Genomic DNA, 27,011 nt, shown 5'->3' with positions numbered 1-27,011 from the left:
ATAAGCTGACTCTTAACTCCAGTGAAGTAAGAAGCCAATGTTCCAGATTCCATTCAAATCTTGCAGAATTGAAGTTACAAATGGCTCTGCTCTGACCCAGTCCCCTGGAATCCTATTGCCAATAGCTTGCTGTATCACAAGGCGGTTTGGGAGCCATATTGAGATTCCACAGGACACGACTAAGATTTTTCTGGAGGCACTTGGGATAGCTCTGTGGTTTGAACAGTGATGTATTTTTAGGCTCACAGTTACAGAAAAAGACAATATGCAAAAAGACAAAAGATGAGGTGCAAATAGCAACTACAACTTGCTCTAAATCCCTGATTTCTCTAGTTTTGCTCTCAGGAGTCACTCGTCAGCCTAGGTAATCAAAATGAGATCACTTTCATATCAACTTTATTTCCTAATAAGGACTTAAGAAAACTGAAAATATGTAAAACTTTATGATAGCTTAGAGAGTAGCAAATATATGTTCTTGCTGTTTAGTTGCTAAATCATGTCCGACTCTTTGAGACCCCATGGACTGCAGCACAGGCTTCCCTGTCTTCCAGTGTCTCCCGGAGTTTGCTCAGGTTCATGGCCATTGAGTCAGTGATGCTATCCAACCACCTCATCCTCTGCTTCCCTCTTCTCCTATATAGCAAGTATATAATACACTGAAGAACAAAAAATATCTATTCATTTCTCTTCTGACTGATAAATGGAAAGATCTCAAGCCTACATTTTCTGTGGCAAGTGGGTGGCATTCAGTCCCAGCTGCTAGCTCCTACCTCAGGACCTTTGTGCCAACTATCTAAAGCCTTCTTCCCTCCGAGCTTCACACAGCTCAGATAAAGGTTGTTTCTTCACAGATGTTTCCTTGGCCACCCAATGCTTTTTCTGGCTGCCCAAAGTAAAATGGGGGCCTCTTCATTCACATCATGTGATTCTTCAAAAATTCTCTGCCTAAACTGCATCACCACAGGATAATTTTTGTTATTCTTTGTCATTTGAGTATCTTTTTTCTCCCTTACTCCACAATGAATTTTTATGCCTAGTAATATTTATAAGTACTATAAATTCTGATAAATTTATAATATAAATTCAGATATTATAAATTTTGTCTTGTTGAATACAGGATACTTCTTATTTCTAGAAATAGTCTTGATGTAGTACTTGGAGGAGGTGAAGTCATTTAGAAATAGCCTGTGGGATGGAAATGGTTGTGAGGGGTTTTTTGGACCTTGCTTCTAAGCTTTGGTAAATGAGACCAGAATAACATTTAGTCTACAGCAAATATTCTGTTAACTACTGAGGCAAGTATTTGCTTAATACTTTAGGCAACTCCATGTGAACCATGATGTGTCCCATTCTAGCTACTGAGAATAGCTACTATTCTCAACTCGGTGTGACCTCCAGCACTATTCCCTCAACTCCTTTTGGTTGTTTCTTTGGCCTTAGGTGATTTTATCACCTACACGGGCTTTCTAATATCCAACAGAATGCTTTTGGGAAAAGCATTGCAGAGTGTTCCATCCAGCAACTCTCCCTTCTCAATACTTTGCTCTGTGAACTCTGGTTCCCCCGACTCCCAGCTCTTTCCACTCAACTCAGTGACTCCACTGGACTGTGTGAAGCCCGTTCCTTCTCCCCCGCCCCATCTCCTTCTGTGATTTGGACACCTCCAGGCAGTAAGACGAAACAGCTGTAGGGCTCATCTCATTTGGTGTTCACTTTCCAGAGACCACTGTCCTCCATAATCCAATGTGAAATGTCTTGAGAGCCATTGATTTATATATTTGGTCCAATGTTTTGGTTTTTTCAAATGTAAGAATAGATTTGCTATTTGTTACTCCAGTGTGGCCAGAAGTAGGAGCCCCACATATGAAGTTTAATTTAGATTTAATTCGAAGAATAGGAACATTTCTGGTTTTATTAATTAATGTGTTCTCAGGATCTGATAGTGCTTGACACTAAGTAGGATATCAGGAAATATTTATTAAAAAATGAAATAATGCAACTGATTTGAATCAGCTATCAGAAGATCTGAATTTATTTTTCAATGAATCAAAATGTACTCTAAATGAATTACTGTACATCGAATATAAAATTGGAAAGTACTCTGTAAATATATACTATCTTTGTTTTAATTTTCTTGTATTATTAAAATGACTTACTAAATTATAGACATAACAACTTATTGCTGTATCATTAAGAACTTGAAGCTGAGGGACCTAAAGCATTCACAGATACATGTCTGATTATAGTGTAAAAGCTGCTAATATACTGCTCAAATTCAAATAATTGCAAATATAAACTATAAATCTGTTGTAAAATTCATTGTATTTATTAAAAGTATTTTGGTCTGTCCTGGGGATGTTTTATACTTTTTGATGCTTCTTAGCATGTGATTATCTATTCTTGAGAAAGAAAAAGTAAAGTGATTCAAATATATAAACCATGTAACCATAACTTTCATAAAAAATAACTTTTTATTTAAAAAAAATAGCATTTAATTTCAATTATGGATATTTTATAACTCAACAATAATTATTTAAATAACCTTTAGCTCATCTAACAGGTCAGAAATTCACAACTAATCCTGAATTTCAGAGAAAATGTAACACATATTGTAGTTAGTGGCATGCTGGTAGTTTAACAACTGACTTCCCTGTTGGCTCAGATGGCGAAGCATCACCTGCAGTGCAGGAAACGCAGGTTTGATCCTGGGTTGGGAAGATCCAGGATGACAACACACTCCAGTATTCTTACCTAGAGAATTCCATGAACACAGGAGCCTGACAGGCTACAGTGCATGGGTTGGCAAAGAGTCGGACACAACTAAGTGACTAACACTTCTGCTTTCTTCTCTTAAAAAAAATGAAACAAAGTAGAACAATAAAGTCTTGATTTGTAGTGGTTGCCCATTGTTATGGGTTAAATTGTGCCTTCTTAAAAGATTTGTCGAATAGGTTGAATACTAATCCAGGAAGCATGGCTACAGGGGACCATGGTTTCAGACTTCTAGCTTCCAGAACTCTAAGAGAATATATTTCTGTTGTTTTAAGCCACTTAGTTTATGGTACTTGCTTATGGAATCTGATATATACATGAAGTAATTACTTTCATTATGACCAATTTCAACCTACTGACATGAAATCATTTAGTGCATATCTAGGAAAAGATGTTGACAATGGGTTCCTGCCAGCTGGTATGAGGAGCCTCTAGCATACCACTGTTCATAGCATTTTCTATGGATTCTTGAATATAAATTAGTTCACAGAGTCTTTATCCATTAATTTATTTAGCAAATGTACAATGAGCACTAATATGAACCAAGAACTAGTTTAAAATCTGAAATTATATTGATATAAGTGAACAGAAAAGGTGAAAAACCTCTCTGCCTATGTGGCACTTCCATTTTACTGGAAGGATATAGAAAATATATTTATATGGTATGTCAGATAGTGATATTTTAAGGAGAAAGGGGGAATAGAAAAGAGGAATAGAGAGAAAGATCCCAGCTTTAAATAGGGAAAGACCTCTATGATAATGTGATATATGAGCAGACTTGAAAAAAGTGAAAGAGAAAGCTATGCAAATATTCAAGTTATGAGAATTCCAGAATTCCAGGCAGAAAAAAAAACTGGTGCAAAGATCCTAAGGCCAGGGTATATCTCTGGCTCATTGAAGAACAGCAAGGTGGCCAGGGTGGCTAGAGTAGAATAAAAGGTAGACTTGTGGAAATGAGAAAGTTTAACATGGTTCAGAATAAGCAGGGATTTTTAAGGTACTCTTTAAAAGGTTTGGGGTGAGATGAAAAGGCTCTGGTTTGCTGTAAGCAGAGGAGTGCCAGAGTCTGGTTTATGCTCTAATCAGAATTAGTCTGCCTCCTTATTGCATTCTTTTTCTAAATCTCTTGCCTGCCTTCAGTTGGTTCTTAACAATTATCTGGGAAACTGAAGCCTCTCCCTCAAACAGCATAGGAGCCTGAAAAAAGAAAGGTTCAGCAGCAATAACACTGCCAGGGATTTAAAACAGGGAGCAAAGAATTGTTGTTTCATTCTGTAGAACTTTACAAGCTTCCCAACAAAATGAAAAGACTCTACTGACAGTCATGGCTTCATTTACCATAAGCATTGAGATGGAGTTTCTGAGGTGTCTTTTATTGGAACTCTTGTAATAGCAAAGTCTTTATCTTAACAATTTCCAAAGCATAAAGGACAGAGAGATCTTCTAGAACAGTGCCTCTCAAACTCTGTTCCATTTTTGTAAGCCCCAATCTGGTATGGATTGTACTTTGATAAAATATAAAAAAGATAAATTGCTAAGAAATTAAATACAGCATAAAGACACACAAATACAAGCCCAAAGTTATATTATTAGATTCAACAGGCATAAAATCTCATGTCAGTAAATATAATAAAATAAAGGAGAAAAGAAAGAATTACCAAAAAAAATATTTGTTATTCATTGAAAGTTTGTGCCTGGATGACTAGTAGAGAAAATTACTATTATACTTGTAACTTTTAATATTCTATAATTATAAATAAACATGAAGTTGTAAGCAAAGTAGAGACTCCGTATGTTAAGTGCTTATGTGGACATTTTGAACAAAACCCATGCATATCAACATTTAAAAACTTTTAATGGTAAATGAGTTTATTAAATTATCTAATCTCAGTTGGATAAACAAAGATGCTTCCATAGGATTATGCATATATAAACTACTTCTTTATTTTGTTTTTCTAAAATTCCTTGTAGGATAACCAGCCTCACAAAAGTCTATTGGTGAAAATAGAATAAGAGATTTTATAGAAATTTCAGCAAGTTTTGGATATTTATTTTAAATTTTGGAATCAAGTAAAGTGAATGATGATATATTTTCAAAGGTCATTCTTAATTCTTTATCAGTAACCAGTTCCAATAATTTATTCCATAATTTTTTGGTTTAATTTAAATTATCTTTCGTTGAAATATGTGAATTCTGGATACATTAGTTTCTTGCATGAAGATTTTTAAATGAATGATAATTTAGTATTATTCCATCTGCTATGGACTGAATTGAATATCTGCAGAGTCATCTCTTGGAGCCCTAACCTCTGATGTGACTGTATTTGGAGATATGGCCTTTAGGAATTTAAGTAAGGTTAAATAAGGTCATAAGAGTGGAGCCCTGATCCAATAGGATTAGTGTCCTTGTTAGAAAAAGCACCGGAGAATTTGTTCCCTCTCACTGTGTCTCTGTTTATGCCAAGGAAAGTTCATGTGATTACATAGTCAGCAAGCCAGGAAGAGGGCTCTCAGCAAAGCTTAATCCATTGGAACCTTGATCTTGGATTTCTGAACTGTGAGAAAATTAATTTCTGTTGTTTAAGCCACCAGTCTCCAGCTATGATATTTTGTTAGGTAGTCCAAGGAGAATAAAGCAATCAAATTCATAGTGTTTGCTGACAACACTTTACAGATGATATATCAAGATCGTTTTTTTTTTACTCATTGACCATTATTTTAAAGTTAAAACTGTGATACAATGCAGGAAACCCAAGTTCGATCCCTGGGTCAGAAAATTCCCCTGGAGAAGGAAATGGAAACCCACTCCAGTATTCTTGCCTGGGGAATTCCACGGACAGAGGAGCCTGGTGGGCCACAGTCCGTGGGGTAGCAAAGAGTCAGACACGGCTGAGCGGCTAACATAGCAATCTACAAAAAAACCTGTTCTTTGCAGTTTCTAACTTTTAATTTTGCTCTTTAATCTTAGTGTTCCTTTGGAAAAGTAATTGAATTATTGCTTTTCATATAAATATAAAGGTTATTAAGTATATCCAAAGTATCAGTCAATACAGCAAGTCAGACTTTCCTATTAATATGTTTAAATGTCAGAACAAACTTTATTTCTTATCCTGAAGAAACAAAGTGCTTATTTTGCAGTTTAGATACTCCTGACACAATTTCTTTCTTCAGTACCAAAAATAACTGTTTATGGTCAGATTCCATATTATCATAACTGTCTGTGCTGGTAAAAAAATAAAAAAGAATCTCCAATTTGTTGTATTTACTGGTTTACTTCATGGGAAATAGATGGGGAAACAGTGTCAGACTTTATTTTGGGGGGCTCCAAAATCACTGCAGATGGTGATTGCAGCCATGAAATTAAAAGACGTCTACTCCTTGGAAGGAAAGTTATGACCAATCTGGATAGCATATTAAAAAGCAGAGACATTACTTTGCCAACAAATGTCCGTCTGGTCAAGGCTGTGGTTTTTCCGGTAGTCATGTATGGATGTGAGAGTTGGACTGTGAAGAAAGCTGAGCGCCGAAAAATTGATGCTTTTGAACTGTGGTGTTGGAGAAGACTCTTGAGAGTCCCTTGGACTGCAAGGACATCCAACCAGTCCATCCTAAAGGAGATCAGTCCTGGGTGTTCATTGGAAGGACTGATGCCAAAGCTGAAACTCCAGTACTTTGGCCACCTCATGTGAAGAGTTGACTCATTGGAAAAGACCCTGATGCTGGGAGGGATTGGGGGCAGGAGGAGAAGGGGACGACAGAGGATGAGATGGCTGGATGGCATCACCGACTCGATGGGCATGAGTTTGAGTAAACTCCGGGAGTTGGTGATGGACAGGGAGGCCTGGCGTGCTGTGATTCTTGGGGTCGCAAAGAGCCAGACACGACTGAGCAACTGAACTGAACTGAACTGAACTGGTTTACTTGATGTGTGTATCACCATTGTTGATAATTTTAGTCTATGAAGACAGTTTTCAGAAGAGAAATGCTAATAGTCAGCTCTGAGAAGCCAATATAGGGTCTTACATAACTCAAAATTTATGCTATGTCACTAGCGTTTACTTCAGCTGACTTTTTCTCTTTTTTTTGAAATCAAGACTTTTCTCAATGAGGGAAGCATTGCACTGATTTGCATTCTCTCACAAGGGACATAACTTAGGTAAGTACTTCCAAATGTTTTCCTGATGCTGACAGTTGCAACATCAGAACATACCTTTATATAAAGCAGAAACTGCCAACCACATTTGTGGATAAAACAATTCTTCATAATATTATAAAATTTAGAGCTACTTGTACTTCTCAGCCATAAAGCTGAAAGAGAATTTAAATCAGAGCAGAGATTTATTTCTTCTAATTTTTATCATTTTCAAACCACACATATACTAAAAGAACTGCCACAAAAAACAGTATTTGCACATTCATCAACTTACAGTGAAAGAATGCTTTGCCAGTTTTGTTTATTCAGGGAGTTAGTTTTCCACATCATTAGGCAGTTTGGGAAATCATCAAGCTATGATGGTATCAGAAAGTAGACCTTGAATTACCTTCTTTACCAGAGTCATTGAACATTTCTAAGCAAATGCAGTCATTCACTAATGTCTTATCAACTATATATGTATTTAATTTTTAGCAATTGCAAATGCCATTTCATATAAAACCCATGAAACACTAATATTTATACATGGAATATTAAACATACGCTTTTATCAGATTTTTAATTCAATGCCTTGTTTTTCAAATGATTCTTATGGTTTTAAATTTTAATCTTTTATGTTTTGTGTATACAATAGTATACATGGATGAGACATTGCAAAGTCCCCAGTGGAATACCTGAAACTGCAAATAATACTGATTTACATATATACTATAATTTTTCTATACATGCATATTATGATAAAGTTTAATTTCTAGATTATGCAATCAAGAGATTAATAACAACAACAAATAATAAAACAGAATAATTATCCATTCGTCTGCTGATGGGCATCTAGGTTGCTTCCATGTCCTGGCTATTATAAACAGTGCTGCAATGAACTATGGGGTGCATGTGTCTCTTTCAGATCTGGTTTCCTCAGTGTGTATGCCCAGAAGTGGGATTGCTGGGTCTTATGGCAGTTCTATTTCCAGTTTTTTAAGGAATCTCCACACTGTTCTCCATAGTGGCTGTACTAGTTTGCATTCCCACCAACAGTGTAAGAGGGTTCCCTTTTCTCCACACCCTCTCCAGCATTTATTGCTTGTAGACTTCTGGATAGCAGCCATCCTGACTGGCGCAGAGACATTAAAAAAAAAAAAGAATAATTAAAACAATATTCTGTAATAAAAGTTGTGTAAACTGGTTTCTTTCAAAATATCTTATTGTACAAATTTAATGCCTTTTCCATCTTCACTAAACACTTGTCATACACTGTGGCTGTCACTTTTTCAGTTTGAGGTACAGTAGCTAAATTAGCACAAGTTTCTTTTTCCTTCTTCACAATTTCATGGAAAGAAAATATGTTTTTACTTTAGATCTTAGCAACTTCACCATACAATTTTTTTCTTTCCTTATTAAGTTGAGAACTTTCACCTTTTCACTTAAAGGAAGCATTTTATGCCTTCTCTTTGGTATATCTCTATAGCCAATATCACCACTCTTGGACTTTGGGGCCATTATTATTAATAAGTAAAATAAGGGTCACTTGAACACAAGTAATATCTCAGTAGTCAATCTAACAACTGAGACAAGATGGCTACTAAGTGACTAACAGGCAGGATATCCTGGAAAAAGGGTATTCACACCTTGGGCTCAATGGAGCAGGACCTCCAGAGATTTCATCATTCTACTCAGGTGTTCACCCATGTCTCTTTGCGACCCCATGGACTGAAGTCCACCAGACTCCTCTGTCCGTGGGATTTCCCAGGCAAGAATACTGGAATAGGTTGCCATTTCCTCCTCCAGAGGATCATCTGGACCCAGGATTGAAACTGCATCTCTTGGATTCTTTACCACAAGCCTGAGAGGCCATGATTCTCAGAACAGCATGCAATTTAAAACTTATAAATTGTTTGTTTTTTGAATTTTTCATTTAATATTTTCAGACCATGCTTGACTGTGGAAAACTGAAACAAAGGAAAGCAAAGCTGTAGAAAAGGGTGCTGGGGGGTGGTAGGGTGGGGGAGTGGGCTACAAACAACTATTTTGATGATTTCACAAATTCCTTAGCTAAAATAGCCTCAGAAATAATGCATTATGGTTTCAGCACTTCATCATCAATTAGGAATAAATTCAACATATAAGCCAATATATTTTCAGGTAAATTTCATTGGAACTCTTTTTGCCCTGTTTCTATGAAATAAAAATTGTCCACATTGTCCACATTCAAATACCATTGCCACACTCAGCAAATAGTGTCTTTTCGTGTAAGTAAAAATTCTGGTGAAGCTTGTGAGACCACATACAACTGGAATTAAAGTAAATAATGAAAATTTTATTTCTCTGGTATAGAAAGTCATCTTGTATGATAAGTTATAAAACAGTCAATTAAAGTTTAATGTGATTGTAAGAGCAAACTGATAAAAATAAGTATTTATTCTCAGATTTTATATAATTTGGGGTTACATTTGGCAAAGTAATTTCAAAAGGTCACACATTGTAGCTGAGTTTTACTGCATATGGCTGTGCACAGGCTTGAGTCACAGGCAATTCACCATGTGAATTGGTAAAGGAAGTGTTTAAACCCTATTCAAAGACATGAGTCCACCCATCAGGTTCTTACACCTTGCAACAATGTCTAACTGCTGTAGGTTTTTCTAAATGCTTACTCTCAGTGTCTCCTCATCAATTAATAACAAATAGCTCATTAACTGGCACCAATATTTGGATCACACTGTTCAGTACATTGGTTACATCATGAGATTGATGATAAAGAACTGCTATATCTAGTAAGACTTCATCATGACCTATATATTGTGATAAGTATTTTATATGGATTATCTAGTTTAATTCTGACACAGCTCTTAATAGGGTGACATCATTTTCACCCCCAATTTGTAGGTGGAGTAACAGAGGCTTAGAAAGTTTAACTAACCAGTCCCTATCCTCACATTATGTCTTTATATTAGTTGAATGAGAGACAAACTATGATGCTACCTTGATAGTAGAATTTTAAAGAAGAAAAAAAGGCCTATTTGTCCACAATAGTTCCCCACAGGCCCACCGTTCTTTTACACTGGCTTGAAATTGTCATTAATACATGAGAAATGGCCTTCAGAAGGTTTAAGAAATTGCCTCCACAATTGCAAGGCTGTGTGCACTGTTTATCAGTAGACATCTTTGCCCTACATTTTTGCTAGGAGAGGAAGATAATCACAAGTCTCCAGGTGGCAGATAATTCCAGGCTCAGGATGACAGAGGTGGGTTAGGGTCTTGGAGTGAAGAGTAGATGAGAAAATAAGGATACCTGATGTGACCTTGATCAGTTTCAGCTGCTTCAGAATTAATTCCTTTCATTCCTCCTCTTTTGTCTTTTGATATCTTCCATTTTTCTCCCCCACCTTCTTTTTCTACTGAAACATCATAACTTTAGAGATAAGGCTTCTGTTTGAATTCTGATCCCATCTGTACAGAACAGTAAAAAGTGACACTATCCCATTCTCTTTTGCTTTTCAGCAGGCTGAGTGACCTCTAAATGCCTGTCCTAGATAATTAAATAAAGATACCTACATTTTTTTCAGTTCTTTACTCATGGCAATAACTAATTTTAAAACTAAATATAAACTAACTGTGACTCCTACCCCAGTTCTTGGTTCATCAACACTGTCAACTAAGCCTTCATCAGTTCAGTCACTCAGTCGTGTCTGACTCTTTGTGACCCCATAGACTGCAGCATGCCAGGCTTTCCTGTCCATCACCAACTCCCAGAGCTTATTCAAATTCATGTCCATCGAGTCAGTCATCCATTGAGTTGGATGAGATGCCATCCAACCATCTCATCCTCTGTCATCCCCTTCTCCTCCTGCCTTTAATCTTTCTCGGCATCAGGGTGTTTTCAAATGAGTCAGTTCTTAGCATCAGGTAGTCAAAGTATTGGAGTTTCAGCTTCAGCATCAGTCCTTCCAATGAATATTCAGGACTTATTCCTTTAGGATCACTGGTTGGATCGCCTTGCCATCCAAGAGACTCTCAAGAGTCTTCTCCAGCACCACAGTTCAAAAGCATTAATTCTTCTGTGTTCAGCTTTCTTTATAGTCCAACTCTCACATCCATACATGACTACTGGAAAAACCAGAGCTTTGACTAGATGGACCTTTGTCAGCAAAGTAATGTCTCTGCTTTTTAATGCAACGTAACTAGGCTGTGTGTGCATGTGTGTGTACATGTCTATGTTTGTTTCTACATTTTTTGTCTGGGAATTCTAGAACCAAAGAATCTTCACAGGTACCAACACTCTAGTTCTTTCTAGAACAAACTTTCTAAAACAAATCTAATCGTGCCACATTCCTGCTGAAAATCTGAGTAGTTTCTCATCATCCTAAATGAAATCCAAAACCCTTAACAAAGATGTGAAGGTTCTTCTCAATCTCATCCTTGCTTGTCCTACCTTTCCTTACCTTGTATGCTCTAGACGGAAGGCCTCACTGTTGTTTGACAGTTTTGTCGCCTCTTTAGCTGGTCCCTCTTCCAGTCTTCCCTTTTACCTGTGCAACTTCAACTCATCCTTTAGGTCTCATCCTAGATGTTATTTCCCCTTGGGTAAAATCTCCCTTGGCAAGACCCCTTTGCTCCTTCTTTGTGCTTCTGCAGCCTAAGTGCAGGTAAGTGCAACTCTATGGCTATTGTGTATTTAGTGGCCAGACTACCCACCCCTATAATTACCTTGATGGCAGGAGCCTTGCCTCTACTTTTGAGCAATATTATCTGCAGCAGTCAGCAAAATGCTGAACTCATGCAAGACTCTCAGTGAATGAATGTTGAGTGAGTAAAGCCATTCTCAGTTATTATTGAAAATACTGTCATTACCTCCGAAATATTTCTCATCATTGACATCTCTTGACTTAAATTACATTACCCTATGTTCCTTCAACCTTTGTAAATATAGTTAAGCATTGTAATTTATGGAATGTTGTGCTTGTCTACATGTGTTTTTGAAAATATTATTTTTGTTATGCTTTTCTTCTTTCCTTGGTTATATGATAATATTTGGATTATTTTTAAAGAATTATAGTTTTATTATCGGGTACACACAGTCTCTTGAATTCATTACACAAATCAAGTTGCTTTACTCTCAAGACTGTAATTATTTTAATTGAATATAAATAGGAGTTTCTAAAATGTTTTTGTATGGCTTTTAAAATGAATACTATTGCATTTTTTACTATCAGTTTGCTTATTAAATTATTTTAACTGATATAATGCAAAAGTAACAATTCTACAGCCCCTATCAAGTTGGAATAGGGAGAATCAAAAATAATATTTTCTTATTAATATCAGAATTTATCAAGTAGAAGGAATCTTATTATAAGTTTGGACTGAAATTTCACAGGACTAGAACACTGCTCTTGTGAGAAGAGAAGAGCAACCTTGTGAAAGGATTGCTGTTTAAAATGTTGAGGGTGTGGGAAATCAGGAGTCCTGTGTGTTTGTGAGGGAAGCTTAAGGCACGTGGCTTTCCATTAAATGTTCACCCTGTTCACTCACAGTTCCATTTCCAGACCCCAGATAGAAAATGAAGTCAAAATTGGGAAACGGAGCAGCAGAAGCTACTAGAGGCTGTGAATGTGCCTCATACGAGTTCAGCCCTGCCTGAGAGTGATCAGCACCCAGCACAGCAGGATTCACTCCAGACTCCTGAGGTTGAGCAGATGCCCGCAGCACATCTGTGGCCAAGCACTGGCTACAGCATCACCGCCACCACCCTACCACCACCTACCTACCACCACCACCCTACTACCACCATCATCCTACCACCACCATCACCCTAATACCACCACCACCCTACTACCACCATCATCCTACCACCACCATCACCTACAACCACCCTACCACCACCTACCTACCACCCCCACCCTACTACCACCATCATCCTACCACCACCATCACCTACAACCACCCTACCACCACCTACCTACCACCACCACCCTACTACCACCATCATCCTACCATCATCACCCTACAACCACCACCACCTACCTACCACCACCACCCTACTACCACCATCATCCTACCACCACCACCCTACTACCACCACCACCCTACTACCACCATCATCCTACCACCACCATCACCTACAACCACCCTACCACCACCACCACCCTACCACCACCAACACCCTACTACCATCACCTACAACCACCCTACCACCACCACCAGCCTACTACCACCATCATCCTACCATCACCATCACCACCACCATCACCCTACAACCACTCTACCACCACCACCACCACCACCCTACTACCATCACCTACAACCACCCTACCACCACCACCACCCTACTACCACCATCATCCTACTACCACCACCACCACTACCACCGCCACCCTACCACCACCACCACCCTACTACCATCACCCTACAACCACCCTACCACCACCTACCTACCACCACCACCCTACTACCACCACCACCCTACTACCACCATCACCCTACAACCACCCTACCACCACCCTACTACCACCAGCCTTCCAGAGTCAACAAGGAAAGAAAAATCTATAATAGGCATCAGGAGAGCTACTGGCTCACTGCTTTCGAGCATGCTTCACAGAGAATTCACCAAAGCAATATCCCCATCAAAAATCCCAATACTACACCTAAGCAATGAAAAATTTTCAAAAGTCTCTGTGAATATGTTTAACAAGTGGTATACAGAAGAAATGTTTAAAATATGTACAGACAAGGAGTTGCTTTAAGGATGTTCTTCTGTAACTTCTTATTTGTTAGCATTCCCTGACATCTCACATGTGATAGATTTAAGACCTCATACAAAACTTGAGCAACTAACACTTCAAAGGATATTCACCAACTAATCTTAGTTTGAATATTTTCTCTATCATGTTTTGGTTGTCCTTGATTTTATGACCTCTTGGATCTAACACCAACTTTAATTTCTAGAAGAGGGTCATCTACAGGGAGCGGGAAAGGGCTTTGTCCAATGGCAAAGGGGATGTAGAGATTTCCCTACTAAACCCCTTGAAATTTCCCCAACTTCAGGTTGTCTGTATTCGTATAAAAAAGTTTCCTCTTATGAAGTCCTTCTCTGTATTGGTGTACAAAAGGTCAGGAGGTCACACTTTCTCTGCTTCCAGCACCGACATATGCTACTTGCTTTTACAAACTTATGGATTTTGTCTAAAGAATGAAAATAAACATTAGAGAAGGCTCATTTCATTTCATACTTTTAAAAATTATAGGTTTTTTATTTGGACTATAAGCATGCATAAAAGTCTAACATAATATTAAAACTTAGGAGACACAGACTTTATCCCTAAGCTTAACATCACAAAAAGCAATTATTTCCTTCAAGTAATGTCATCTTGATTTTAAATACAGATTCATAGACAGGATTTCTTGAAAGCCTAAACTGGTTTTACTTTTACCCTCCTTTTCAGTATGACATGAACAATAGCTCTCATCTTCAAACTGCTATAGGTATAGTTATGATATAAATGTGAATACATCTAAATAATTAAACTAGTTCAAGCCTTTCTAGCTAGAGGATATGGAAAGATAAAAGAGTGGGCCTTTTTTTCTCTTCATCTATTTGATTGGCAATCATTTTCTGAGGATTTGTTCCCCAAAATACTCAGGTTATTTACCACCAGGGGCAGAGCTAAATGACCTCAATAAATGATAGTTTTACAATATCTTGAGGACCTCCTGTAGTCCTCAGCCTAACAATTCCTAGGATGAAATTTTGCCCACATCCTTACCTCTTGCTAATGTCTCTCTATGCTCCAATGAACAGACCCTAAATTCTTTGAATGAGTCTTGGTCTTTCCTGTGTGCTGGATAATCTTTCAGGAACCTTCTTCCCATCCGGATCTGACTAATGCCTACTCATCCTTTAGGTCTCAGTTCAGGCATCACTTTCTCAGGAAAGCCATCCCTAATCATCTCTTCACCCACACTCACATATACACCAGACTAATTGGGCTCTGAAGCCCCTCCTTCTCCAATTACTGGTCATTTCTCCTTCTTTACCTCCATAATATTTGCAAGTCTTGTTTAATGTCTGTTTTCCCCCAAGTCTGTAACACTAGGGAGGAAGAGGATAGAATTTCTCATTCTCAACTGAATCCTGGGCAGAGCAGAGCATCTGGTACATAGAGGGTGCTAAGTAAAAGTGGAAGGAAAGAAAGAAGGGAGGAAGGGAGAAAGGGAAGAGAAAGATCCATGCAAAATATAGCAATCTATATTTTAGTGGGTTTATGAGATGCATATATACATTCTCTGGTCTAGCTAGACTATACCTTACTTCAAAATTCCTTTAGTTCTGAATCGTGTTACATCAACTATACCTTCTACAACCCTTGATCTGTTGAAAATGCAGTTCCTTTGTGGTTTACTGTTAAGATTCTAGAATGAAATTATACCAGTCAGCTCAGCTAAGTGGAGGAGACCTCAGGTAAGGAGAGGAGTGAGCTACAGTCTGTCATATGTATCTGACCCAAAACTTTCTCTGGCAGAGTCAATGTTTGTGTTCCAGAAACTCTGCAGGGATAGATAGATAGATAGATAGATAGATAGATAGTGGATAGAGGAATAGATCCATTTCTTGACCATGACACTCTTAATGTTCTTCAAAGCTTGACTAGACTTTAGACACATTTCTTCCTGACTTTGAGCCCCTTAAGGTCCCTTTTCTCAGAGCTTTTACTTTAAAAATCATGCCAGTGTCAATTCTTTCTCTGTTCCTTTGAAATGTAAAATTTCTCCCAACCTCTGGCTAGTTTTGCAGAGAGAACTTTCTTCTCAGTGACCTAGGATCCATCCCTTTGAAATGTGACCATTAAGAGTGACGTTGTTGTCATTGCTCAGTTGCACAGTTGTGTCCAACTCTTTACAATCCCGTGGACTGCAGCACACCAGGCTTCCCTGTCCTTCACCAACTCCCAGAGTTTGCTCAACTCATGATACCATCCAACCATCTCATCCTCTGTCATCCCTTTTCCTTTTGCCTTTGATCTTTCCCAGCATCAGGGTCTTTTCCGGTGAGTCGGCTCTTTGCATCAGGTGGCCAAAGTATTGGAGCTCCAACTTCAGCATCAGTCCTTCCAATGAATACTCAGGGTTGATATCCTTTAGGATTGACTGGTTTGACCTTCTTGAAGTCCAAGAGACTCTCAAGAGTCTTCTCCAGCACTTCATTTCGAAAGCATCAATTCTTGGGCATTCAGCCTTCTTTATAGCCCAACTCTCACGTCCATACATGACTACTGGAAAAACCATAACTTTGACTGGATGAAATTTCATGAGCAAAATAATGTCTCTGCTTTTTATACGCCATCAGGTTTGTCATAGCTTTGCTTCCAAGGAGCAAGTGTCCTTTAATTTCATGGCTGCAGTCACCATCCGCAGTGATTTTGGAGCCCAAGAAAATAAAATCTGTCACTATTTCCAGTTTCCTTATTTATTTGCCCTGAAATGATGGGACCAGATGCCATGACCTTCATTTTTTGAAGGTTGACTTTTAAGCCAACATTTTCATTCTCCTCTTTCACTTTCATGAAGAGGCTCTTTAGTTCTTCTTCACTTTCTGCCATAAGGGTGGTGTCATCTGCATATCTGAGGTTAGTAATATTTCTCCCAGAAATCTTGATTCCAGTTTGTGCTTCATCCAGCCTGGCATTTCGCATGCTGTACTCTGCATAGAAGTTAAGCAGGGTGACTATATACAGCCTTGATGAACTCCTTTCCCAATATGGAACCAGACTGTTGTTCTATGTCCAGTTCTAACTGTTGCTTCTTGACCTGCATACGGGAGACAGGACAGGTGGTCTGGTATTCCCATCTCTTTGAGAATTTTCCACAGTTCGTTGTGATTCACATACTCAAAGGCTTTAGCATAATCAATGAAGCAGAAGTAAATGTTTTTCTGGAACTCTCTTGCTTTCTCGATGATTCAATGAATGTTGGCAATTTAAACTCTGGTCCCTTTGCCTTCTCCAAATCCAGCTTGTAAATCTGGAAGTTTTCAGTTCACATACTGTTGAAGCCTAAGTTGAAGGATTTTGAACATTACCTTGCTAGCACATGAAATGAGTGCAATTGTACAATAGTTTGGACATTCTTTGGCATCGCCCTTCTTTGGAATTAAAATGATAACTGACCTTTTCCAGTTATTAAGAGTGCTATTAAGAGTGATACTAGATGCCTATCTCAGTTTGTGTGGAAAGATGGGAACCTAATTTAGATAAGTGACAGTTATCAAAGACAAATGGTTTATTCACACTGGCCAACCTCCACTTTGAGTCCTCTCACATGTCCTCTCTGGCTCGTGTGTGTGTGTGTGTGTGTGTGTGTGTGTGTGTGTGTGTGTGCGCGCACGCGCGCGCTCAGTCATGTTCAACTCTTTGCAACCCCATGGACTGTAGTCAACCAGGCTCGTCTGTTCATGGAATTTTCCAGGCAAGAATACTGGAGTGGGTTGCCATTTCCTTTTCCAGGGGATTATCCCAACACAGGGTTCGAACCCACGTCTCTCGTGTCTCCTATATTGAAAGCAGACTCTTGACCACTGAGCCACCGGGAAAGTCTCATGCTCACCCTTAAAAACGCTTCCAGGTTGTGTTTCAGTAGAATTGAGTTCAGTACTTTTGGCCTATTGAGATAGTCTTTTATGAACTGCTCTTTGCCTGTATAAGTCTATCTAATGCATTTTTTTCTTTGACCCGTTCTTGGGAAGGGATCACAGCCACTCACATGAGGTTTGATCTGGCCCATATATACACTTGAGTAAAGCTAGAGGAACATCAATCATGGGAGATGTGAATGTTCTAGAAAGTGAACAAACTTTAAAGATTTAAAGATTTGGATAAAGTGCCAGTGAACTCTCATTTAGCAAGCAGGAAGATTATTTTTATTTTAGGGAGTTAGATTATTTTCTCTTAATGCTGCTAATTTGAAATAGCATTAGGGGAAAAAAGCATCTGGTTACTTCTAAGAGATGCAAATTTGAACAATATTCAGGAGCAAAATCTGTGGTTGTTATGTTTCTGAGATAAATCAATTTTCTACAGCATATAATGTAATTCGTATAATGGTCTTGATTGCAACCTTGAAATCTTAGCTCTTTTTGAGAAGACCTGAGCACCTGGGTTTTATTTTCTTCTGGTTTTTAGAGCAACCAAGGGGCTTTGTGGTCTAGTTGTAAACAGCCCTGGGCTTGGGAGTCAGACTGCCTGGACCCATATCTGGGATTCACCAGGACTTCAGCTATTTGCTGAACATCTGACTCAGTAAAAGTGAGTAGTACAGAATCTGATGACTAGTACATGCTCAATGGTTAGTTCTTGTGATTGCTACTGTCATCATCTTCATCATCACTTTCAATATTGTGAAAAACAAACAAGATGTGATGATTCTACAGCTTTCCACTCTCCACAAAAAAAGTGATCGATGGATAACAATATTGGCTTAAACAAACTTTCAATCTTGCTGAACTGCTTCTATCATGCATAACTCAGAGCTCTATTTGTGAGACTTTTGTCTTTCTCTCTCCCCACCCCAATCCCCACATTTTTTTAGTGATGGATGGGCAGACAGAGATGAAGTCATTGAAGGTTATGAGGTGGAAGCCAACGGGGGAATCACGATAAAGCTGCAGTCTCCAGAGGTCAGGTCATTTGATGATTATTTCCTGAAACTGAGGCTGGACACTAATACAAGGAATCCCTGGTTCCCTGAGTTCTGGCAACATCGGTTCCAGTGCCGCCTACCAGGACACATTCTGGAAAACCCCAACTTTAAAAGAATCTGCACAGGTAACTCATCTTCACAAAATCACAGCTCAAATTTTGGTCATTTCCTCCAGCTTGTTCAATGAATGTAGAAGGTGCCAAGGCTGGAGATACAAAGACTAGATTTCCAATTTAATTTATAAAATGGCTAGAATGAGGAGGAAGTGTATGTTCCCCCGAGGATTCATGTTTCTTTATTCTGGAAACATGGAGACTGCTTTGGTCTCTGGTGGCACAAGTTATAAGAAATAACAAATAAAGGAAAAGCAAACTGAGAATTCAAGTATTTAGTATTCAGGCCAGAGGAAAGAGATTTATTGTAGGCATGCTTAGGAGATGTTAACCACAGACATCAGTAAGCAGCACTGGTTTGATCTCTTTTTCTTCTTCATGACTTTGTTTTGATATGAAAGCCAAAAGAAGATAAGATGCCACCTAGGGTCACATCGCCAACATGGGCGTTTATGGGCACAGGTGACCAAAAAACTCAGTACTTTCCTCTGTTTTACAGATGAAAAAGCCTATAATTTCATCTTGGTAATTACCTAAGAATATGGCTAATTATACAAATTATTTTTAGCATTAATAGCATTCATATTTCGATGTTAGAAAATCACTTAATGATGATTCTCAATGGGTCTAATATCCCCTCCCCCCCCCATGCACGGACCACTGAGGATGCCCAAGAAGGGCAGTGCATTGCTAAGATCGTTCAGAGCTTGATGAACTCCATAGCGTGTCTCCCTTCTCCCTGCCACCAGGAAATACCAGAGAATTAAAGACTTTCTATGACCAAATTTGGATTGTAGCACAGTGGTGGGATATGGCTGAAAAGATTTTATTTAGAAATGTCTAGAATCTCCTCTGTATGGCAGTCTCTAGGTTCATCCATGTCTCTACAAGTGACCCAATTTCATTGGGAAAAACAAATATCATATATTAATGCATATATGTGAAATCTAGAAAGATGATACAGATGAATGTACTTGCAGGGCAAGAATAGAAACACAGATGTAGAAAATGGGCATGTGGACATGGTTTGGGGGGGAAAGGGGGTGGGATAAATTGGAAGATTGAAATTAACAAGTATATACCACCATGAGTAAGATAGCTAGCTAGTGGGAAAGCTGTTGTATAGCTCAGTGCTCTGTGGTGACTTAGATGGGTGGGATGGGAAGGGTGGGAGGGAGGTCCAAGGGAGAGGATTATGTGTACATATAGTTGATTCACTTCCTTGTGCAATAGAAACTAACACAATATTGTGAAGCAAATATACCCCGGTTTAAAAAAAAATTCAGGGCACCAGCTGCAGGGGTTAAGACTCCGGGCTTTCGGTACATCTAGGGCAGGGAGCACAGGTTCAATCCCTGGTCCATGAACTAAGATACCACATGTCATGTGGTGCAGCCAAAAGGATTTGAGAGTGAGCTATGCAAACACTTGGGAAGGGCATTCCAAGCAGAGGGAATAACAAATAAATAGAGGCACTGGAATGCCTGGTTTAGTGGGAGAACAGTATGGAACTCAGGCTGCCAGAGCCAGTGAGTTCCTAGAATAACAGGAGGTGAGTAGGAGAGGCACATGGGGAAACAGTCCCACAGGACTTCACTGTGCCTTGTGAAAACTTTGGCTTTGTTCTGAGTGTGATAGGAAGCCGCTGGGAAGTCTGAGCAGAGCAGATACAGGGTCAGTCTTACTTTTTCTGAACAGAGTTACTTGCAATTTTTCAGTTTTGACAAAAGGGAAGCAGGGCAGTGAGGAGGTTGCTGTAATAATGCTGGTGAGAATGTGGTGGATTGGGCCATGGTTGTGGCAAGCAAGATGGAGAGGGGTGATTGATTCTGAGGCTCTTTTGAATGAGAGCTAAGGGCATTTGCTGACAGAATTGTCAAGAAAGACTGGTCTGAGCAACTGAAAAGATAGTGTCACTGTTGACTGAGATGAGGAAGAATCCAGGAAAAGTAGGTTTTAGGGATCAGGAGATAAATTTCAGATGAGTTAAGTTTGAGAGCCTATTAGTAATACAATTATATATATCACTGTGATATTTTCTTTCATTAGTAAAGTTCAGAATATTACTTTTTAAACATGTGTGGATGTCTTTATTTAGGAACTCCCAGGGAATTATTTTGTGACCTAAACTTTTGAAACAAAAGTTAGAACTCTGCAGCCATGTACAATAATACTTTGGGTTTTCATTTGTCACATTACATTCAAATATCAAGGTTAATATCTAAACTTGGTTAACATTCATAGCAGGAAAAAAATGGTACATTCATGAATTGTTCTCATTATGCTTGACTCGCAAAGCCTTTTTAAGAGCTTCTTATGTGATTACAAAAGTTAATAAATATGCTTTTATTTGGATTTCATTCTGGAGTCAAGTTCAGCAAATATTTCCCTTTGTTCGTAGTTGTAAGGATGACAAAGGGCTTATTTAACTTTTTTACTTGGAAATAATTCTTAAAATTTTCATCTTTTCTTCTGCAAAAATCCCAGACTTTTATCTTTAGTAGTGTTTATCTATATCTTTGTATATACACAGTTGTATAAACTAACTCTCCAGTTTTAATCTCCATATGAAATTGACTTCAATTTTATTGCAGAGCAATATCAAATTTCACTTCATGCAACATTCTTATCTACTTTATATTCTTAAATATCAAACGAATTGCACAGTCTTCTAATGAATATGCAGGCACACTTATGAAAATTAATGTAAAGAAGTAGAAGCAACCTTTCCATACTGTTCATAGCTACACTTTCTGTCATTTATTTTTACCACTTCTAATTGGGTCATTTTGATGTTTTGGAAAGTTTTGATATTGAAGTTAGTTTCCATAGAAACCTTTGTTGAGCTTCATTTCAGATATCACTGTTTAAATAAAGAGTCTACATGCACTGGATTGTCAGTTTGAATATTAAGGGTCCTGAACTGAGGCTGAATAATTTGGGTATCACTGTAGCTAATTAAAAAGTACTTCATGCAAGTGCTACATCACTGCTTAATTAGTTGAGTCTATCAGGGGATTTGAGATGTGTTGGAAAAGCACTAACTGAAACATCAAAGTCTAATTTTCTGAAAAAGCAATCATTGCGAGGACAGCGGGAAAAGCAGGTACAAAGCAAGTCAACGTCACTGTCTTCCAGTAAGTGTCTTAGTCGTCTGCAGCTTTTGTGTGGTGTTGGCAGTGACAGTGCTTTATCATTCCTGATAAGAAGTGCTAAAATGATTCCATGGAAGCTGAGAGAACAGTTGGAAGTTAAACAATTGGGTCCAACACTGGTTCAGCCAGGCATCAGCCAGGTGACTTGGAGGACCTCGCTTTACCTCTGAGTCTAAATTTCTACAACTGGAACATGGTAGCAATTTCTACTTCACACAGGTGTGAGAATTGAATGAAATAATGTAAGTGAGATATTTTGCAACTTAAATGTAAGGAGTTATCATTACTGTCATGTCTTACCATATGACAAATAAGATATGACATAGGTCATTTCATTAATATATACAGTTTTTGAAATTACAAATTTAATATAACTACATTTCAGGCTATGTTAACTAGAAAAAAACAGGCACACAGCCCTTAATCAGTTACTCTTACACCGTGCCAATATATATATAGGACTGGCCCAGAAGTTCATTCAGGTTTTCCTGCAAATGAACTTGTGGGCCAATCCAATATTTTCTTTTGTTTATTTTGTTCTATGTAGGCTTTTATGCTTTTTTTTCCTGATTACCAAAGCAGTACATACTACTATGCTTAGTATAGGCAAATTGACAATATACAAAAGCATAATAAACATGAAAAGCATTAAAAATTTGCTTTTATATAGCCATTGTTAATTACTGTTAAATATTTGATGTATTTCTACTAAATACACTGTTAAATTTTTGTTATATATTGCTTTTAAAAATGAATGCAAACTTTTTAAAAAATTACAAAGTTCTCTTTGTCATTAAATTCTTTCATTCTTAGTGGTTATATAACATTCTGCAAACAAATGAGCTATAATTTATTTAAAATCATTTCTTTTTCATATCTTCACAATTGAAACTAAAACTACAACGATGCACTAAAAGTTCTTTCTTCTAAATTTTTCCTTTTTGCATATCAGATAATTTTCTTGGATACATTTCCAGAAGTTGAATTACTCAATCAAAAGACATGAACATTTATAAGGCTTTCTAAAATAAGGAATTCCAAAAGGCAACTCCCACCAGCACATTTTGTTTTGCATAATTATACTCAAAGTGTGTGTATAATTCTGTATCTTTATTTACTTAGGATCATGCTTTATTTTTTTGATGTTGCTGTGTGGCCTTTATAACCACCATTTTAATAGCTCTATAATATTCTATTCAATGATTATACTATAATTACTTAGCCCTTCTCACATAGTTGAGTGTTTAGGTCACTTCCAATTTTCCTTCTTATAAAAAATCAACTCAGTATGGTACAGAAAGTTTTCATGTTTGTTGTTGTTACTATTTTTGGATTGTTCCCTCACTGTAGATTTCTGAATATATAATTATTGGTCTAAGAAGATGAGAGTTTGGAGGTTCCTTGAAAACATATATTATCATTATCTTGAAATATGGCAATATTAAGATTTACTGTGGCTAGCAGTATATTACCTGTATGAATATATTGGGTTCACTATGTTGCCATCAGCCTTTTTTATAATCTAGTGTATTTATAGCCAAAATTTTACCTTCTCTTCTTATTCTTTGTACCAATCAAGAACAGATGGTCACAATGCTTTTTAAAGCTAGTATATCCTTGTACTTGGTTATTACCCAAAACATAATGAAAGACATCTGTAACGCTTACCAATAACTGAGGACTAGTCAGTTAATGCCAGTCTGATATAACAAAATTTCAAGGCTTCTGAACTTGTATATTCTTGTCCAGGAACTTGGAGACTGCCATTCACAATTTCTAGATTGGTTACCAATTTTTATAAACTATTTGCCTCATCACATTTTATACTTTAGGAACTTTCTATTTTGAGTTAACTTATTATGTAAGTTTGTATGAAATTGGTTCATTACTGTTTGATTCAGATTAAGATGATCTATGAACTGAAATAAGTTCCAATTTCTTTCAGCCCAGTAGGACAAGTAATAACTTCTCTTTGCCTTTTGTGAGTTTGGCCCAAATATCAATACACACTCCTGGAGAATATCATCAGCCTTTATCCATGACCTTGTGAATCTGGATTGACCTCACAGCTTATTGGTTCCAAATCTAGGTCTCAAGAGGCTTGACCTACTCCCATTCTCCTGCCTGGAGTCCTCCCCCAGCCCTATGTACAAGCCTGAGTTAGCCTTCTAGAAGATGAGAGAGAACATGGAGCAGAAATAGGATAACCTCTCTATTGAGGTCATCCCGAATAAGCCAATTCCCAGCCAAGCCATTAGCTTACTGTCTACACATGAAAAGCCCCCAGCTGAGATGAATCATGTATAGCCCAGAGCAGCAGAACAGCCCAGTTGACCCCCAGACTCATGAACTAGATAAATATTGTTGTTTTAAGCTACTGAGCCTTTGCTATGCAGCATTATTGTGGCCATAGATACCCAATAAAGGGTCTCCATTGCCTTATATTCTGTGAACTTCACATGGAGCAATAGTTGGGTTAATTAAACTGAGGAGCAGAATTTCTCAAACCAGTGCTACAATTCTGTATTACCCTACTGTAAAAAGAATAGTACAATATTGTGCTCTGTATCTCATGGAACAAAGCTAAACATTTTTATAGATAATGCAATGAAGATTTCAAATCCCCCTGATCCAAGGCAGTAAACTTATTCTCTACTTAGGAATTCAGTTGTACAGACAGTGCTGACAAATGGGGTACAGTTACAGCTAAGCCAAATAAACACTCTTAAAACAAAACAGTCATAGATTCTTGGACCATGCAGGTAGAAGTTGCCTTATGGAAATATGTTTCAGAAGTCTTAGATGTTCTTTGTCCTTTCCAATTGCTATAACAAATTACCATAGACTGGGTGGCTTAAGACAGCAAGCATTTTTTCCCTCATAGTTCTGGTGGATAGAAACTGAGAAATCTTGATGCTAAGATGATCAGGTTCTGGTGAAGACTTTTTCTTGGTTTCCCTGAAGAACAGAGACAGGAAGCAAGGCCTTTTCTCACAAGGGCACTAATCATATCACAAGGACATCACACTCAAGATCTAATTATCTCCCCAGATCCCTCTCGCCAAATATTAATGCTATCATATTGGAAATCAGGGTTTAAACCTAAGAATTTTGAGGAGAAACAGACATTCAGTCCATAGCACATGTATTTATATCTTTTGGTTGGAAAAATGAAAATAAAATAATCTTGTTTTGCATCTAGATATTGGAATGACTCAGGCATATCTCATTCATTATTACACATAGATGAAGTTCTGAAAATAATCTTGTACTATAAGCATAGTCTACCTATTTCTTTTCTTTTTAAAATTTTAGTTGATGTTGTTCAGTTGCCAAGTCATGTCCAACTCTTTGTAATCCCATGGATGCAACATACCAGGCCTCCCTGTCATGCACTATCTCCCAGAGTTTGCTCAAACTCACATCCATTGAGTCAGTGATGCCATCCAAACATCTCATTCTCTATTGCCCCCTTCTTCTCCTGCCCTCAATCTTTCCCAGCATCGAAGTCTTTTCCAATGAGTTGACTTTTTGCACCTGATGGTCAAGGATAGAGCTTCAGCTAGCTTCAGCATCAGTCCTTAAAATGAATATTCACAGTTGATTTCCTTTAGGATTGACTGGTTTGGTATCCTTGCTGTCCAAGGGACTCTCAAGAGTTTTCGCCAATACCACATTTGAGAAGCATCAGTTCTTTGGTGCCCAACCTTCTTTATGGGCCAACTCTCACATCTGTACATGACTACTGGATAAACCATAGCTTTGACTGTACAGACATTTGTTGGCAAAGTGATGTCTCTGTTTTGTAATATGCTATTAAAGTTTGTCATAGTTTTTCTTCCAAGAAGCAAGCATCTTTTAATTTTGTGGCTTAAGTCACCATCTGCAGTGATTTGGGAACCCAAGAAAGTAAAATCTGTCACTGGTTTACACTTTTTCCCTATCTATTTGCCATGAAGTGATGGGTCTGGATGCCATGATCTTCGTTTTATGAATGCTGAATTTCAAGTCAGCTTTTTCACTCTCCTCTTTCACTTTCATCAAGAGGCTCTTTACTTTCTCTTCACTTTTTGCCATTAGAGTGTTTTCATCTGTGTTTGTTGATATAACATTCAGCTCAGTCGCTCAGTCATGTCCCAATTTTTGGGACCCCATGGACTGCAGAACTCCAGGCTTCTCTGTCCATCACCAATTCCTGGAGCTTACTCAAATTCATGTCCATTGAGTTGGAGATGCCATCCAACCAGCTCATCCTCTGTTGCCCCCTTCTCCTCCTGCCCTCAATCTTTCCCAGCATCAGGGTCTTTTCCAATGAGTCAGTGCTTCACATAAGGTGGCCAAAGTATTGGAGTTTCAGCTTCAGCATCAGTCCTTCCAATGAATATGAAGAACTGATCTCCTTTAGGATGGACTGGTAGGATCACCTTGCTGTTCAAGGGATTCTCAGGAGTCTTCTCCAGCATCACATTTCAAAAGCATCAATTCTTCAGTGCTCAGCTTTCTTTATGGTCCAACTCTCTCATCTATACATGACTACTAGAAAAACCATAGCTTTGAGTAGAACTTTGTTGGCAAAGTCATGTCTTTGCTTTTTAATATGCTGTCTAGTTTGGTCATAGTTTTCCCCCAAGGTGAAAATGTCTTTTAATTTCATGGCTGATGTCACCACCTGCAGTGATTTTTGGAGCCCACCCCCCCCCCCAAAAAAATAAAGTCACTCACTGTTTCCTTTGATTCCCCACCTATCTGTCATTAAGTAATGCGATCAGATGCCATGACCGTAGTATTCTGAATGTTGAGTTTTAAGTCAAATTTTTCACTCTCCTCTTTCACTTTCATCAAGAGGTTGTTTGGTTCTTCTTCACTTTCTGCCAGAAGGGTGGTGCCATCTGCATATCTGAGGTTATTGATGTTTCTCCTGGCAATCTTGATTCCAGTTTGTGCTTCATCCATCCAGCATTTTTCATGATGTACTCTGCATATAGGTTAAATAAGCAGGGTGACAACATTCAGCCTTGACACACACCTTTTCCTATTTGGAAACAGTCTGTTGTTCCATGTCCAGTTCTAACTGTTGCTTCCTGACCTGCATACAGGTTTCTCAAGAGACAGGTCAGGTGGTCTGGTTTTCCCATC

At 38.1% G+C, this 27,011-nt stretch overlaps 1 protein-coding gene across 2 annotated transcripts in view; it reads left to right on the top strand.

The window, feature by feature from the left end:
* The window catches only part of GRM1 (glutamate metabotropic receptor 1), a 397,765-nt gene that overhangs the window by 272,503 nt on the left and 98,251 nt on the right, over positions 1-27,011 (top strand). For both annotated transcript variants that reach the window (XM_065927760.1, XM_065927761.1), the window contains exon 3: positions 18,497-18,732. In XM_065927760.1, the coding sequence (XP_065783832.1) occupies positions 18,497-18,732 (236 nt within the window). The remainder of the gene's footprint in view (positions 1-18,496; positions 18,733-27,011) is intronic.

Source organism: Muntiacus reevesi, chromosome 3 (genome assembly GCF_963930625.1).
Source record: "Muntiacus reevesi chromosome 3, mMunRee1.1, whole genome shotgun sequence".
NCBI classification, from domain to species: Eukaryota; Metazoa; Chordata; class Mammalia; order Artiodactyla; family Cervidae; genus Muntiacus; species Muntiacus reevesi.
The sequence above is the reverse complement of the archived record's forward strand: the minus strand, read 5'-3'. Positions and strand labels throughout refer to the sequence as shown.